Source organism: Salvelinus namaycush, chromosome 14 (assembly GCF_016432855.1).
Source record: "Salvelinus namaycush isolate Seneca chromosome 14, SaNama_1.0, whole genome shotgun sequence".
NCBI classification, from domain to species: Eukaryota; Metazoa; Chordata; class Actinopteri; order Salmoniformes; family Salmonidae; genus Salvelinus; species Salvelinus namaycush.
In genome coordinates, this window is record NC_052320.1 from 17,295,756 (window position 1) to 17,313,660 (window position 17,905).

At 43.5% G+C, this 17,905-nt stretch overlaps 1 protein-coding gene across 1 annotated transcript; it reads right to left on the reverse strand.

The window, feature by feature from the left end:
- Positions 1-732: 732 nt before the first annotated feature.
- On the reverse strand, positions 733-17,344 carry LOC120059211 (F-box only protein 44-like). The gene is made up of 6 exons (XM_039008081.1): positions 16,634-17,344; positions 10,008-10,266; positions 9,784-9,901; positions 8,841-8,936; positions 8,606-8,741; positions 733-1,389 (listed from the first exon to the last, which is right to left on the reverse strand). The coding sequence occupies exons 1-6, from the start codon at positions 17,030-17,032 to the stop codon at positions 1,243-1,245; spliced, it is 1,155 nt and encodes a 384-aa protein (XP_038864009.1). The 5' UTR covers positions 17,033-17,344; the 3' UTR covers positions 733-1,242.
- Between the last annotated feature and the right edge of the window lie 561 nt (positions 17,345-17,905).

The window sequence follows — 17,905 nt, forward strand, 5'->3', positions numbered from 1 at the left end:
AAGTTAAATAATCTGTCTGTAAATAATTGTTGGGGAAATTATCTGCGTCATGCACAAAGTAGATGTCCTAACCGACTTGCCAAAACTATAGTTTGTTATCAAGAAATGTGTGGAGTGGTTGAAAAACGAGTTTTAAGGCCTCCCGGGTGGCGCAGTGGTCTAAGGCACTGCATCGCAGTGCTAGCTGTGCCACCAGAGATTCTGGGTTCGAGCCCAGGCTCTGTCGCAGCCGGCCGCGACCGGGAGGCCATGGGGCGGCGCACAATTGGCCCAACGTCGTCCGGGTTAGGCCGGCAGGGATATCCTTGTCTCATCGCGCACTAACGACTCCTGTGGCGAGCCGGGCGCAGTGCACGCTGACCAGGTCGCTAGGTGTACTGTGTTTCCTCCGACACATTGGTGCGGATGGCTTCCGGGTTGGATGTGCGCTGTGTCAAGAAGCAGTGCGGCTTGGTTGTGTTTCGGAGGAAGCATGGCTCTCGACCTTCGCCTCTCCCGAGTCCGTACGGGAGTTGCAGCGATGAGACAGGACAGTAACTACTACAAATTGGGGAGAAAAAGGGGGGTAAAATATATATATATATTTTTTAACGAGTTTTAATGACTCCAACATAAGTGTATGTAAACTTCCGTCTTCAACTGTACATTACCAGTCAAAAGGTGACACCTCATTCCAGGGTTTCTTTATTTTCTGCATTGTAGAATAATAGTAAAGACATCAAAACTATGAAATAACATATGGAATCATGTAATTACCAAAAAAAAGTATTAAATCAAAATATATTTTGAGATTCTTCAAAGTAGCCACCCTTTGCCTTGACGACAGCAGCTAGATGTGGTTGTAATAAACAGTGGTTTCTGTTTTCTTACTACAAATGTGGCTATATCCTTCTTACGGTTTAAGCTACAAAATATTCTAACCCCATCACTGAAAGATAAGACTGAGGAACACGTTCTTGTCTTCTGTTTCTCTCTACAGTGTCCACAAGGACTCACTAGAACACAGTGGACAAAAACAGGCACTAAATCAGACTAGGGGAAAATGAATATTAATATATAAAAAAGTATATATTCTATAGCTAGAATCATCTATATCCACATGGAAACAGGGTGCCAAAGGCAGAAAAGACAGAACAAGGTGTACACTATGCTAAGGTACGTTTCAGATGCTAAAGTTAAGCTTGCAGGTGGGCACAATATTCACATGTCACCTCTTGGGAGAGTAAATGGGAACACCGAAAGCTATCTGTCCACCGATGGGCAGATCTCGATGCTACTGTTGGTGACCCGAATTCCATACCAGCCGGCCCAGTACAGAGTATCCTTTCCTCCATGAATGAATCGGATGTACCGCACACCTGGTCCATAATTCTTGAACACATGAGTCATCTGAAACATGGAAGAGGATCATTGAAGAGACCATATTTTCATGTTCAATTGTAATTAGTATGCTTTGTTTAATTGGGAACAATCTGTTTTGTATATACAGTTGAAGTCAGAAGTTTACATACACCTTAGCCAAATATATTTAAACTCAGTTTTTCACAATTCCTGACATTTAATCCTAGAAAAAATGCCCTGTCTTAGGTCAGTTAGGATCACCACTTTATTTTAAGAATGTGAAATGTCAGAATAATAGTAGAGAATTATTTCTTTCAGCTTTTTTTCTTTCATCACATTCCCAGTGGGTCAGAAGTTTACATACACTCAATTAGTATTTGGTAGCATTGCCTTTAAATTGTTTAACTTGGGTCAAACATTTCTGGTAGCCTTCCACAAGCTTCCTACAATAAGTTGGGTTAATTTTGGCCCATTCCTCCTGACAGAGATGGTGTAACAGTCAGGTTTGTAGGCCTCCTTGCTCGCACCTGCTTTTTCAGTTCTGCCCACAAATTTTCTATAGGATTGAGGTCAGGGCTTTGTGATGGCCACTCCAATACCCTGACTTTGTTGTCCTTAAGCCATTTTGCCACAACTTTGGAAGTATGCTTGGGGTCATTGTCCATTTGGAAGACCCATTTGCGACCAAGCTTTACCTTCCTGACTGATGTCTTGAGATGTTGCTTCAATATATCCACATAATTTTCCTCCCTCATGATGCCATCTATTTTGTGAAGTGCACCAGTCACTCCAGCCGCAAAGCACTCCCACAGCATGATGCTGCCATCTCCGTGCTTCACGGTTGGGATGGTGTTCTTCAGCTTGCAAGCGTCCCCCTTTTTCCTCCAGACATAACGATGGTCATTATGGCCAAACAGTTCTATTTTTGTTTCATCAGACCAGAGAACATTTCACCAAAATGTGCAATCTTTGTCCCCATGTGCAGTTGCAAACTGGCTTTTTTTAATGGCAGTTTTGGAGCAGTGGCTCCTTCCTTGCTGAGCGGCCTTTCAGTATATGTCGATATAGGACTCATTTTACTGTGGATATAGATACTTTTGTACCTGTTTTCTACAGCATCTTCACAAGGTCCTTTGCTGCTGTTCTGGGATTGATTTGCACTTTTCGCACCAAAGTATGTTTATCTCTAGGAGACAGAACGCGTCTCCTTCCTGAGCGGTAATGACGGCTGCGTGGTCCCATGGTGTTTATACTTGCTTACTATTGTTTGTACAGATGAACGTGGTACCTTCAGGCATTTGGAAATTGCTCCCAAGGATGAACCAGAGGTCTACAATTGTTTTTCTGAGGTCTTGGCTGATTTCTTTTGATTTTCCCATGATGTCAACAAAAAAGGCACTGAGTTTGAAGGTAGGCCTTGAAACACATCCACAGGTACACCTCCAATTGACTCAAATTATGTCAATTAGCCTATCAGAAGCTTCTAAAGCCATGACATTTTCTGGAATTTTCCAAGCTGTTTAAAGGCACAGTCAACTTAATGATGTACACTTTTGACCCACTGGAATTGTGATACAGTGAATTATAAGTGAAATAATCTGTCTGTAAATAATTGTTGGAAAAATGACTTGTGTCATGCAAAGTAGATGTCCTAACCGACTTGCCAAAACTATAGTTTGTTAACAAGACATTTATGGAGTGCTTGAAAAACAAGTATTAATGACTCCAACCTAAGTGTATGTAAACCTCCGACTTCAACTGTACATTACCAGTCAGTGTACAGTGCTTTTTGGAAAGTATTCAGACCCCTTGACTTTTTCCACATTTTGTTATGTTACAGCCTTATTCTAAAATGGATTAAATACTATTTTTCCCCTCATAAATCTACACACAATACAAAAAAAGACAAAGCAAAAAATGTTTTTTAGAAATGTTTGCAAATTTATATATATATATATATATATATAAAAAAACTGAATTATCACAGAAGTATTCTGACTCTTTACTCAGTACTTTGTTAAAGCACCTTTGGCAGCAATTACAGCCTTGAGTCTTCTTGGGTATGAAGCTACAAGCTTGGCACACCTGTATTTGGGGAGTTTCTCCAATTCTTCTCTGCAGATCCTCTCAAGCTCTGTCAGGTTGGATGGGGAGAGTTGCAGCACAACTATTTTCAAGTCTCTCCAGAGATGTTAGATCGGGTTAAGTCCGAGCTCTGGCTGGGCCACTCAAGGACATTCAGTCTTGTCCCGAAACCACTCCTGCGTTGTCTTGGCTGTGTGCTTAGCGTCGTTGTCCTGTTGGAAGGTAAACCTTCGCCCCAGTCTGAGGTCCTGAGCGCTCTGGAGCAGTTTTTCATCAAGGATCTCTCTGTACTTTGCGTCGTTCATCTTTCCCTTGATCCTGACTAGTCTCCCAGTCCCTGCTGCTGAAAAATATGCCCACAGCATGATGCTGCCACCACCTTGCTTGACCGTAGGGATGGTGCCAGGTCTCCTCTTGGCATTCAGGCCAATTATTGGTTTCATCAGACAGGTGCCTTTTGGAAAACTCCAAGCAGGCTATCATGTGCCTTTTACTGAGGACTCGCTTCCGTCTGGCCACTCTACTATAAATGGCCTTATTGGTGGAGTGCTGCGGAGATGTTTGTCCTTCTGGAAGGCTCTCCCATCTCCACAGAGGATCTCTGTTAGAGTTACCATTGGGTTCTTGGCCTCCTCCCTGACCAAGGCCCTTCTCCCCCGATTGCTCAGTTTGGCCGGGCGGCCAGCTCTAGGAAAAGTCTTGGTGGTTCCAAACTTCTTTCATTTAAGTATGATTGAGGCAACTGTGTTCTTGGGGACCTTCAATGCTGTAGACATTTTTTAGTACCTTTCCCCAGATCTGTGCCGACACAAACCTGTCGTCTCGGAGCTCTACGGACAATTCCTTCAACCTCATGGCTTGGTTTTTGCTCTGACATGCACAGTCAACTGTGGGACCTTATATAGACAGGTGCTTGCATATCCAAATCATGTCCAATCAATTGAATTTACCACAGGTGGACTCCAAGTTGAAAAACATCAAGGATGATCAATGGAAACATGATGCATCTGAGCTCAATTTCAAATCTCATAGCAAAGGGTCTGAATACTAATGTAAACAAGGTATTTGCTTATTTTTTATAAAATGTGCCAAAAAATTCAAAAACACTGTTTTCGCTTTATCATTATGGGGTATTGTTTGTAGATTGCTAAGGAAATTTTTTTGTTTAATCCATTTTATATCAAGGCTGTAACGTAACAGGAAGTACCCGTCCTAAGGACTATTCAAGACTGGTCTGACCAATTGGAATCCACGCTTCAAGTTTGTTTTAATCACGCGGACTGGGATATGTTCCGGGCAGCCTCCGAGAATAATATTGACGAATACACAGACGGTGACTGAGTTTATCAGGAAGTGTATAGGAGATGTTGTACCCACTGACTTAAAACCTACCCTAACCAGAAACCATGGATAGATGGCAGCATTTGCGCAAAACTGAAAGCACGAACCACCGCATTTAACCACGACAAGGTGACTGGGAATATGGCAGAATACAAACAGAGTAGTCATTCTCTCCGCAAGGCAATCAAACAGGCAAAACGTCAGTATAGAGACAAAGTGGAGTCGCAATTCAATGTCTCAGACAAGAGACATATGTGGCAGGGACTACAGACAATCACAGACTACAAAAGGAAAGCCAATCACGTTGCGGACACCAACGTCTTGCTTCCTGAGAAGCTAAACCTGTTCCTTGCCTGCTTTGAGGATAACACAGTGCCACTGACCTGGTCCGCTACCAAGGACTGTGGGCTCTCCTTCTCCGTGGCAGACGTGAGTAAGACATTTAAACGTCTTAACCCTCGCAAGGCTGCCAGCTCAGATGGCATCCCTAGCCGCGTCCTCAGAGCTTGCGCAGACCAGCTGGCTGGTGTGTTTATGGCCATATTCAATCTCTCCGTATCCCAGTCTGCTGTCCCCATATGCTTCAAGATGGCCACCATTGTTCCTGTACCCAAGAATGCAAAGGTAACTGAACTAAATAACTATCGCCCCATAGCACTCACTTCTGTCATCATGAAATGCTTTGAGAGACTAGTCAAGGACCATATCACCTCCACCTTACCAGTCACCCTAGACCCACTTCAATTTTCTTACCGCCCTAATAGGTCCACAGACGATGCAATCGCCATCACACTGCACAATCCCATCTGGACAAGAGGAATACGTATGTTAGAATGCTGTTCATTGACTAAAGCTCTGCATTCAACACCATAGTACCCTCCACGCTCATCATTAAGCTCGAGGCACTGGGTGTGAACCCCGCCCTGTGCAATTGGGTCCTGGAAATCCTGACGGCCGCTCCCAGGCGGTGAAGGTAGGAAACAACACCTCCACTTCGCTGATCCTCAACATTGGGGCCCCACAAGGGTGCGCCCTCAGCCCCCTTCTGTACTCTGTTCACCCATGACTGCGTAGCCAAGCACGCCTCCAACAAATTTGCAGACAACAACAGTAATAGGTTTGATTACCAACAATGACGAGACAGCCTACAGGGAGGAGGTGAGGGCTTTGGGAGTGTGGTGTCAGGAAAATAACCTCTCACTCAACGTCAACAAAACAAAAGGAGATGATCGTGGACTTCAGGAAACAGCAGAGGGAGCACCCCCCTATCCACAGACGGGACCGCAGTGGAGAAGATGGAAAGCTTCAAGTTCCTCGGCGTACACATCACTGACAAACTGAAATGGTCCACCCACACAGACAGTGTGGTGAAGAAGGCGCAACAGCGCCTCTTCAACTTCAGGAGGCTGAAGAAATTTGGCTTGTCACCTAAAACCCTCAAACTTTTACAGATGCACAATTGAGAGCATCCTGTTGGGCTGTATCACCGCCTGGTATGGCACAATGTATCACCGGGGGCAAACTACCTGCCCTCCAGCACACGTACAGCACCCGATGTCACAGGAAGGCCAAAAAGATCATCAAGGACAACAACCACCCAAGCCACTGCCTATTCACCCCGCTATCATCCAGTAGGCGAGGTCAGTACAGGTGCATCAAAGCTGGGGCCGAGAGACTGAAAAACAGCTTCTATCTCAAGGCAATCAGACTGTTAAATAGCCATCACTAGCACAGAGAGGCTGCTGCCTATATTCACAGACTTGAAATCATTGGCCACTTTAATAAATGGAATACTAGTCACTTTAGTAATGTTTACATATCTTGCACTCGTCTCATATGTATATACTGTATTCTATACTATTCTACTGTATCTTATTCTATGTGGCTCTGACATTGCTCGTCCATATATTTATATATTCTTAATTCCCTTCCTTAGATTTGTGTGTATTAGGTATATGTTGTGAAATTGTCAGATATTACTTAGATATTGCTGCAATGTCGGAACTTGAAGCACAAGATTTCGCTACACCCGCAATAACATCTGCTAAAACACCTGTATGTGACCAATAACATTTCATTTGATAACAAAATGTGGAAAAAGTCATTCAAGGGTTTTTCTTTATTTTTACTATTTTCTACATTGTAGAATAATAGTAAAGACATCAAAACTATGAAATAACACATATGGAATCATGTAGTAACCTCCAAAAATCTATATTTTATATTTGAGATTCTTCAAAGTAGCCACCCTTTGCCTTGATGACAGCTTTGCAGACTCTTGGCATTCTCTCAACCAGCATCACCTGGAATGCTTTTCCAACAGTCTTGAAGGAGTTCCCACACATGCTGGGCACTTGTTGGCTGCTTTTTCAGTCCAACTCATCATCCCAAACCATCTCAATGGGTTGAGGTCGGGTTATTGTGGCGGCCAGGTCATCTGATGCAGCACTCCATCCCCCTCTCTCTTGGTCAAATAGCCCTTACACAGCTTGGAGGTGTGTTGGGTTAGTGTCCTGTTGAAAAACAAATGATAGTCCCACAAACCAGATTAAATGGCAAAACGCTGCATAATGCTGTGGTAGCCATGCTGGTGAAGTGTGCCTTGAATTCTAAATAAATCACAGACCGTGGCACCAGCAAAGCACCCCCACACCTCCTCCTCCTTGCTTCACGGTGGGAACTACACATGCAGAGATCATCCGTTCAACTACTCTGCATCTCACAAAGACAAAGCGGTTGGAACCAAAAATCTCAAATTTGGACTCATCACACCAAAGGACAGATTTCCACCGGTCTAATGTCCATTGCTCGTGTTTCCTGGCCCAAGCAAGTCTCTTCTTCTTATTGGTGTCCTTTAGTAGTGGTTTCTTTGCAGCAACTTGACCATGAAGGACTGATGCACGCAGTCTCCTCTGAACAGTTGATTCTGATATGTGTCTGTTACTTGAACTCTGTAAAGCATATATTTGGGCTGCAATCTGAGGTGCAGTTACCTCTACCGAACTTATCTTCTGCAGCAGAGGTAACTCTGGGTCTTCCCTTCCTGTCCGGGTCCTCATGACAGCCAGTTTCATCATAGCGCTTAATGGTTTTTGCGACTGCACTTGAAGAAACGTTCAGTTCTTGAAATGTTCCCCATGTCTTAAAGTAATGACGGACTGTCGTGTCTCTTTGCTTATTTGAGCTGTTCTTGCCATAATATGGACGTGGTCTTTTACCAAATAGGGATATCTTCTGTATACTACCCCCTACCTTGTCACAACACAACTGATTGGCTCAAACGCATTAAGGAAAGAAATTCCACATTAACTTTTAACAAAGCACACCTGTTAATTGAAACGCATTCCAGGTGACTACCTCATGAAGCTGGTTGAGAGAATGCCAAGAGTGTGCAAAGCTGTCATCAAGGCAAAGGGTCGCTACTGTGAAGAATCTCAAATATAAAAAGTTTTTTCTTCTTCAATTGGTTACTACATGATTCCATATGTGTTATTTCAGTTTTGATGTCTTTGATGTAGAAAATAGTAAAAATAATGAAAAACCCTGGAATGGGTAAGTGTCCAAACCTTGACTGATACTAATATATAGTTCTTTCTTGGGTTTACAACCTCAGATGCACACCTTTTTACCTTGTTTTTATCTGCACTGTTTGTCTTTTAATAGTTTTTTGTGTGCAAATAAATAAAACAAACATCTTGCAATGCAATCACTGAAAATGTCTAATGCACACAAAATCTTAGTAAAACACAAGACAAGGAGAAACCACATTGTTGATTGTGTACTCAGCCATTTACAGACCCATGTATATGGAGAATTATCTTAAAGTCTGACCGTTTACCTGATTCCATTTATGATCATCCCAGTTTTGAAAGATGACAGTTCCTGGACTAAACTTCTTAATTGGCTGCTTCTTATGATTTAGCAACTCAACACAGATCTCATATTTAGCGCCACATTCCCTCCGTGGAGCATACCTGATATGGACACACAAACATACAAGTTGTACAGTAGTCTATTCCTCTGACAAGTAGAGTAGCAGACACTGAATGACAAAATTCTAATATTCCTCTCACCAGTCGGATATAATGATGTCGGGTTGAAAGTCATCCATGAAAGAAGGCCTGTAACCCTCTTTCTCCAAGTCAATCAGCTGAGACTTCCTGCAGGTCCTGAGATGAACCAAAGACAAGAGGACACACACAGCCAACACATTTACCATGGTTGATAGTAGGCAGCCATCTAAGTGTCCATATCGGCTAGACCAGGGATGGGCAACTCATTGTAAATAAGAATTTGTTCTTAACTGACTTGCCTAGTTAAATAAAGGTTAAATAAAATGTAAATAGCAGAATACACAAGGTGCAATCTCAAAATTAGGTTGTGCATCAGCAGTTTCTCTCTTATGTCAGTCACTCAATTAGCCTACGTCAGCAAAAACCTTTAAAGTTGGTAAATTAATCCATAAACTTGTCTTAATCATCGTCGTATTACCGTATTATTTCGTCACCATCATTCATATTAAATACCGCAAACATTTCTCTCCACCCTTTGGCACAAGTTGGAGAATTGCTGGAAATACGCTGTAGAACTGCATTTTTCTTTCCTCCCCATTGCAAAATGCCTTCTTGATTTAAAACCACTACAATTTCTCTATGCCCCATGGCAAAATGTGTAGAATTGCAGGAAATTAAATCTAAAACTTTTTCTCTCCACTGTCAAGAGGGCCGCTAATATGTTTTGCTCGCAAGCTGGGGGTATGGATGTGGGTATGCAGGCCCGCGAGCCACTGAGGACTCCCATGATGAGTTCAGATTTTTTTGTGGCTCCCACCCCTGGGCTAGACAGCAAGGTCATTGTCAATTGCACTGTATCCATCTTGCATCATAGGTATTATTACAATTCAAATGTATTATAAGAGCTGGAAAAGAAATACAACACCAATGTGGATGTGAAACAAAGTGGGACCAAGTGATATTCTCTCACTGAAAAACTAATATGGTATAGTAGTATACTCACGAGTAAGAAGTCGCAAAGTATTTTTGGACCGTGTTGTCAGGAAGCGGCACTTCTTCCACTGACTCTATTTTCCATTTATCCCCTCCATTCTCAATAATTTGCCAGCCCTTGAATTTATCTGGAGAAAAAAAATCAAGGAGGGATTTGAAATGTGGGTTCTGGGGTTAATAACAGGACCCCCCATACACAGAGAATTTAGACATTTCTGTGGTCTCGACTCTTACCATCTGCTCTGGGGTTCTTGAGAAGATTACGTCTCTTCTTACACAAGAAGTAAAACAAACGCCAGTCTTTAGGTAGTTTAGTCACATATGTCTGGTATCCTTCTCTTCGGCACCTCTCTCTCCAAAGAGAATCACTGTCCACCACTTCTTTCCACTCACGACACACAAGTCGACAGACACACACCACCTGCTGTGGAGGGACATTTAGGAGCATCTCCTCCAGGACTTCTAGAGGGAGCACAGGTAGCATGCCTGTGAACTGAACAAGAGATTGGATGTTTTCGTTGACATGGGAGACAAATGTACTATGGACTAATTAAACAAAATTATAGCTCTTTGGCAATACAGATCAGTGTTGTGTTTACTTGTGACCAAATTAAGTGTTCAATGAAAATAACTCTCCCTAGAATAAAAGATGGGGGAGGTTTGATAATGCTGTGAGGTTGCTTTGCTGCCTCTGGTACTGGAGGCCTTGAATGTGCACAAGGCATCATGAAATCAGAAGATTACCAGCTGTTTGAGTCCAATGTTCAACACATTGTCCAAAACTGGGTCTTCATTAAAGGTTGTAGATCTTCCAGCAGGAGAACGACACCAAACACACATCAAAAAGCAACCAGGAATCGTTAACAAGAGATGCTGGACTGTTCTGGAGTGGCCAGCGACGAGTCCAGATCTGAATCACATCCAAAACCTATAGCGAGAACTGAAAAAAGCAGTTGGTGGAGGGCACCCCTCAAACATTGAAGAATTAGAGCAGTTAGCTGCTGGAAAATTGGCAACATTGTCAGTAGCGGGTGCAGCAAGCTCATTGATGGCTACAACAAATGTTTGTTTTACTCTTTCAATGAGCTTATAATATAAACTCCAAAGCGAAAGGTACTGTTTATTAATAATAATCAGAGAATCTCTTGTTCGTATCCTGTTAAGAGCTTGGCAGCACTAAATTGTTATAGGTTAGGATGTCTCTGGGCCTCCTCTGCCAGGCTGAACCCCTGTCCTCTTCGGGGTCACCCTGAGGACAGGTTGGCACTCCTTCACAGTGAAGTTTCTATCAGTCTGACCCTGTTCCTCACTATTATCGGATACTAGCTGTGTGCTACTCTGTCTGCTCTCGTCATCCATAAGTGGCCTGTTGATGAATACTGGATAAGAATCCTCATCTGACCTCTCAGACTCAGCGCTCTCAGCATTTCCCTTCTCCACAGACCTCTACGCTGGGGCGGTTCCCTTCTCCACAGACTACCCGGTGCTTGAACTGGTTCCTCAAATGGTAGAGAATTATCTGACAAGAGTATATTGCAACGCAAAACCCAGGCCCTGTCTGTACCCCTCTCGGGTTTGACCTCCTAGACAGGGCGGTCGCCTTTCCTAGTTACTACCATGTGTATTTGGTCCTCCCAGTGTGATCATAGCTTTCCTGGTGTCCTACGTTCTGACATGTTCCTCACCAGTACATGATCCCCTGAGAACAGAACCAAACAAATTTTATTCCGATCGTAGTAGGCTTTTAACTTTGCTGTTGATTTCTCCATGTTTCTTATGGCGATATCATACTCTTCCGCCATCTGTTGCTGCAACTTCTTAGCATGATTTCTCCTGTTCCTTTATCTGTAACCCAAAGAAAAGGTCAATAGGTAGCAGTGGAGCCCTTCCAAATAGCAGCAAATGTGGTGAGAATCCAGTAGGTTCACTTGTGGTACAATTATATGCATGAATGACCTTGTTTAGATAATCACCCGTTTACCTTTTTATCATCATCTAGTGTGTGCAACATTGACAATAGTGTACGGTTAAATCTCTCCACCGGATTCCCCTGTGGATAATATTGAGAGGTTCTGGAAGGCTCTGAAGAACTGATTCTCAAACTCTCTTCCCTGATCGTGATGGTTTATGACAAAGCCAAAAACTTTAGGAAAAAGTCCTCGAAAAGCTTTTCTGCTGCCGTTTTCCCTGACTTATTTCTGGTGGGGTAGGCTTGTGCATATTTTGTAAAGTTATCTAAAATAACTAAAATGTACTCGTAGCACCCTCTGCTTTTCTCCAAAAGCACAGTCAATTGAAATCATGTGGAAAGGAGCTGTAGCTCGTACATGTTACATTGGGGCCCTAGTTATTACACTGGGTTTCTTTTGTTTGATACACACTTTAGTGATAAATTGTTCAATGCCATGTTGCATGCGCGGCCAATAAAAGCATTCTCGTGTTAGTAAGTTCAAAACTCTTTCTGTTCCTAGATGGGCCATTTCAGTGCCTAAGTACTTGTCATTTAGTGTTCTGTACTGACTTGGTACCACAACTTGTCCTTTTTGCGGTTTCTCTTTGTAATAATCCCTCTGGTGAGACATGGAGCCTGTTACACTCTTGCAGTAACTGACTTAGCATGACTTTTGTTGACATTGTTGGTTTTGGCTTTGTCCTTTGCCTTTTCAGTTCCAAGATTCTCCATAGAGCAGCATCCTTTAACTGAGCCTGCATGAGATCGTGTGGAGACAGTCGGTCTGTAACTGTTCCCACCCACCTTAACAGCTCCTCTTGCACTGATGGCCTTAGTGTGACTGCGGATATCCAAGTTACACAGTCATGCTGTTGTGCATGAACATTATTGAGTGTTGCTTTTACCATCTCAAGTGAGTGTTTCTCTGTGCATTCTTCCACGTAATGTTCAGCATGCAAAGAAGAACGTGACAGAAAGTCTGCGTCGGTGTTTACATTTTCAGAACGATACTTCAGTGTGAGATTAAAGTCAGATAGCTATTTGCAAATACTGTGCCAAATCATGTGTGAAGAATTCAACAAAGATGCAGAATCATCTGGCCAAGTGCATAAAGTTCCCTCAGCGCTAACAAGCAACCTCTGACAAAAGTCTCTCTACTTCTATTCGAGTTGAAAAGTATGAATCAGACACCTTATCGATAGCAACAGCTCAGGGTCCTCCTGGAATCAGAAGTTTTTTTTGACTCAATGGAGGAACGTAGTCAGAGAAACGCTGATGAATGTCTTGCTTGAGCTGTGTATGCAACTGGTTCACCTCTGATGCTCACAGGCAATGTGTATTGGAAGAGATTTCTTAATGTTCTTCGCCCAGCATACACCCCTCCAACAAGACATGCTTTATCTACTAATTTGCTGGATGCAGAGTTCAACAGAGATCAAGTGAAGGTCAAGCAAATCAAAGAGAAAGCAAACTATTGCAATCATCTCTGATGGGTGGTTGAATGTTCGTGGGCAAGGAATAATTAAGTACATCATCTCCACCCCTCAACCAGTATTCTACAAGAGCACAGACACAAGGGACAACAGACACACCGGTCTCTACATTGCAGATGAGCTGAAGGCAGTCATCAATGACCTTGGACCACAGAAGGCATTTGCACTGGTGAGAGACAATGCTGTGAACATGAAGGTTGCTTGGTCTAAAGTGGAGGAGTCCTACACTCACACCACACCCATTGGCTGTGCTGCTCATGAATTGAATCTGCTCCTCAAGGACATCATGGCACTGAAAACAATGGATACACTCTACATGAGCGCCAAGGAAATGGTTAGGTATGTGAAGGGTTATCAAGTTATAGCAGCAATCTACCTCACCTAGCAAAGTGAGAAGAATAAGAGCACCACATTGAAGCTGTTGGCAAAACACGTTTGGGTGGTGTCATCATGTTTGACAGTCTCCTGGAGGGGAAGGAGTCTCTCCAAGAAATGGCCATATCACAGTCTGCCGATACAGACAGTCCCATCAAGAGGATCCTCCTGGATGATGTATTTTGGGAGAGAGTGGTAAGCAGCCTGAAACTCCTGAAACCTATAGCAGTAGCCATTGCACGGATTGAGGGAGACAAAGCCATCCTGTCTGATGTTCAGACTGCTTGCAGATGTAAGAGAAGAAATCTGCCCTGCCCACTTCACTGTTGCTCAAGCAGAGGAAACTGCAGTTCTGAAATACATCAAAAAGCGTAACGACTTCTGCCTGAAGCCCATACACGCCGCAGCATACATGTTGGACCCCAAGTATGCTGGCAAGAGCATCCTGTCTGGTGCAGAGATCAACAAGGCCTATGGTGTCATCACTACCGTGTCTCGCCACCTTGGCCTGGATGAGTGCAAGGTTCTTGGCAGTCTGGCAAAGTACACTTCCAAGCAAGGGCTTTGGGATGGAGATGCAATATGGCAGCCGTAACAACATATCTCATCAGCCACCTGGTGGAGCCACCTCAGAGTCTGATGTTCAAGAGGTGGACATTGAAGAGGTCCAGGGAGAAGACATTGAAGCCTGAGAGGAAGACAACCAAAGCTTTAGTTTCTAGACTATCATTTAACAGATGCATGTTGAAAACGTTTTTGGGAGATGCGATGGATCATTCAATATTCCCTTTCCTTTGTTGTTCAGTGAAATCATCCCATGAGTCAACTCATTTAATTAAAGTTCAATTCGTAACTAAATGGGGGGGGGGGGGGGGTTCTATTGGAAGGATTTAATCATTTTTAATTAAGTCTACTTATGATAAGATAAAATGTGTATGTTTCTGTCTCCATATGATATGGTAAATATATCCAATGCAAAAAACATCTACATTTAAATGGTATTAATATTAATGTGCATATATTTCCTTTAATTCCCATATATTCCCACTGAAAGTTTCCACCTCTGAATATTCCACAAAATGTGCAACCCTAGTAATTGCTCATGATTTCTGCCAGAGGTCTAATTTGTGTGTGTGGCAAATTCAATTTTCTCCATTCCTCACTTATGATGGATACCTGATTCCCTGTGTCTCATAGTGCTGGTCTTCTCCATTCCTCACTTATGATGGATACCTGATTCCCTGTGTCCCATAGTGCTTGTCTTCTCCATTCCTCACTTATGATGGATACCTGATTCCCTGTGTCCCATAGTGCTGGTCTTCTCCATTCCTCACTTATGATGGATACCTGAGCCCGTGTCTCATAGTGCTTGCCTTCTCCATTCCTCACTTATGATGGATACCTGAGCCCGTGTCTCATAGTGCTTGTTTTCTCCATTCCTCACTTATGATGGATACCTGAGCCCGTGTCTCATAGTGCTTGCCTTCTCCATTCCTCACTTATGATGGATACCTGAGCTCGTGTCTCATAGTGCTTGTTTTCTCCATTCCTCACTTATGATGGATACCTGAGCTCGTGTCTCATAGTGCTTGTTTTCTCCATTCCTCACTTATGATGGATACCTGAGCCCGTGTCTCATAGTGCTTGTTTTCTCCATTCCTCACTTATGATGGATACCTGAGCCCGTGTCTCATAGTGCTTGTTTTCTCCATTCCTCACTTATGATGGATACCTGAGCCCGTGTCTCATAGTGCTTGCGTATTTACACCCTGCAAATAACACCACTTAACATTTTTTTCCAATGAGCTGTGCTACATTACAATGTTCTGGGGTAGCTGGAGTAGTTGGTCCCCACTCTCTCTGTGTCATGGGACAAGGTGAGTTGTGGTCTTTCATTTTGCGAGCAGTCTTAAATGTAGGTTGGTGCTGATTCTAATGATCCTGTTGGAAAAATAGGCAGCTTTATGAACACATCTTAAACTCTGAGGTTCTCTCTCCCTTTACACTGCAGCCGCTGCAACACTGGATGGAACTAGACTAAGGTCACACACCGTTCCATGGTTGTGACCCTCAGGCGTTTCCCCGATGGCTGTGCGTTGCCCCTGATCCTACATCCTACTGCCCAATGGCTATCACCGCCACATTTGTAGCAATGCTGACCAGTCTGCTGACCAGTCTCATAACTTTTGAATTCTCTTCTCTCTGTTGGTTGTACTTGGTTTTCTGTTGGAGCAATTCCTAACTGTCACCCTGGCCTTGCACTAACTGTACTAATGATGCTACATGTCAGTTCTTTGATCGCGTGCATCAATTTTACTCATGAGGGGGATTGTATTTATTTTGTTTTCGGACTGTGGTCTGTGGGGGCTCTGCCTGTGCACATTCCTCTCCGTTATCCCCATTATCCTCACTCTGTACTGCGTTCACTCATGTGGGTGTGAACTCACGTCAAATCCTGGCCTTTTGCATGTGTTCGCTTTCATTGCCCTGAGCAATTTGCATTTTCTCAAGCAACAGTTCATCACTGGTGTTAACATTCTGGAGATGCACTCTCATCTCTGTCCTGACGTTATAGTTTGTTAATCCAGTAACAATGGTCTGCAGGCACTGGCTCTTGACTAACTCACCCATATTTAATTCCTGATTGGGCACGAGCTGAGGCTGATAACACTGTCTCAGGTCGAAGACTAGGAAGTCCAAGGCAGACTCTCCCGGCTCTTTTTGTTGCCTTGTGACACAATTCAGTGGCGCCCTTCTCTGCATAATGTGTCCTCAAGATTTGCCTTAGTGTGTAGAATGTCTGTTTTTCCCTACAGATAACACCTCATCTTAAAGCCCTGGGCTCACAGCTCTGAGTACTGCTTCTATGATTTCTAATTCAGTGTATCCTTTTCTCAGTACATTTTCAATCTGATGTTCTAGGCTGCTGAAGCTGAGCTTAGCTTTCTGATCTATCTGTCCATGGATTTTAAAAGTCTTTATGACTGGGCATACTAACCTCACTCTCTCTGTGGTGTGTGCCTTTCAGTAGCTGGGCTCACCTTTCTGCTGGACTGAGGAGCCCCTACCTCCTCTTTTCGTCCTGCCGCAGCTCCTGTCTCTCCGCTGGGTTCGCTGTCCAATTGCGTCGTTGGTGCCGACTGGCTAGGACTTGTAGGCAGACGTTTTGCAGCATCCTCCGAGTCCGATATTACTTTTATTTCGTCTTTCAGTTGTAACAGACAAAACATTCCCTCGTCCTCTGATTCCATTAAATCCTCCTTCTCACAGTAATCTTGAATCAGTTTGCGCCGCAATGCGCGACGGCTCTTTCCTTTCACTTCAGAGTCATCTACACCTCCTATTCCACAACGTACACACAGGTGCCGTAAATTGTCCTCAGTTAAAGTCCATAAACTCTGTTCGATTTCATCCAACAACGTTTCCCTTTCTCGATTCATATTTTCCTACTCACGTGGAAACAACGACAATGGAGGAAATGGCAAGATAGCTAGAAATCCGTTGCGTGGTTAGCCCGCTAACGTTAGCTAGCTAGTTACTCTCAAACGTCTCTCACTCGTTGTCCGTTCAATGAATATGGGCCGGTGCTCACATGTAAATAACTCCCAGCTGTGCCTCCAAATGTGTTACCCTTTCTATGAGCTTGTACTATTAACTCCAACGCGAAAGGTACTGTTTACTTGCATTTTAATCAAGTCAGCACGACTTAACATAAGTTTACAGCATTTTTGTTCGTTTTCCTTCCTCGCCCCTGTCCTTCTTCGATGAGGTTTAAAGGCGGTTGGCATCCAATACATTTTGCATTACCGCCACCTACTAGACTGGAGTATAACTCCCTTATACTTTGATTAAATAAATAAAAATACCCTACCATTTACACTACACTCACAAAAAACTACATAAAAACACACATCACTCTACTACACTATTTAAATCTATTTAGTCCTACTTCAGGCCAACAGCATGAAAGGATGGGACACCACCCCTTAACACACCCTGTACATCTTCTGATGTCAACCCAGCTAGCACAGTGGATCTGTGGAATTCCGTCTGAGTCAGGGCACCTGAGAGTCAGACTCGGCCGACGTCATGTGGCCCGAGTCTGGGCCGCCTAAGGCAGTATTACTTATGGCTAGGATGCAGGGATTGAGCTTGGGCCGATTCCGGTGTGAGTTATCTGGCCCAAATGTATTACTTGGGGCTCGGGACAATTCCGGTGAGAGTTATCTGGCCCAAATGTATTACTTGGGTCTCAGGCCGATTGGGGCTACTCTCTGGCAGATGATTACACAGGCTGCTTTATGTAACATTTC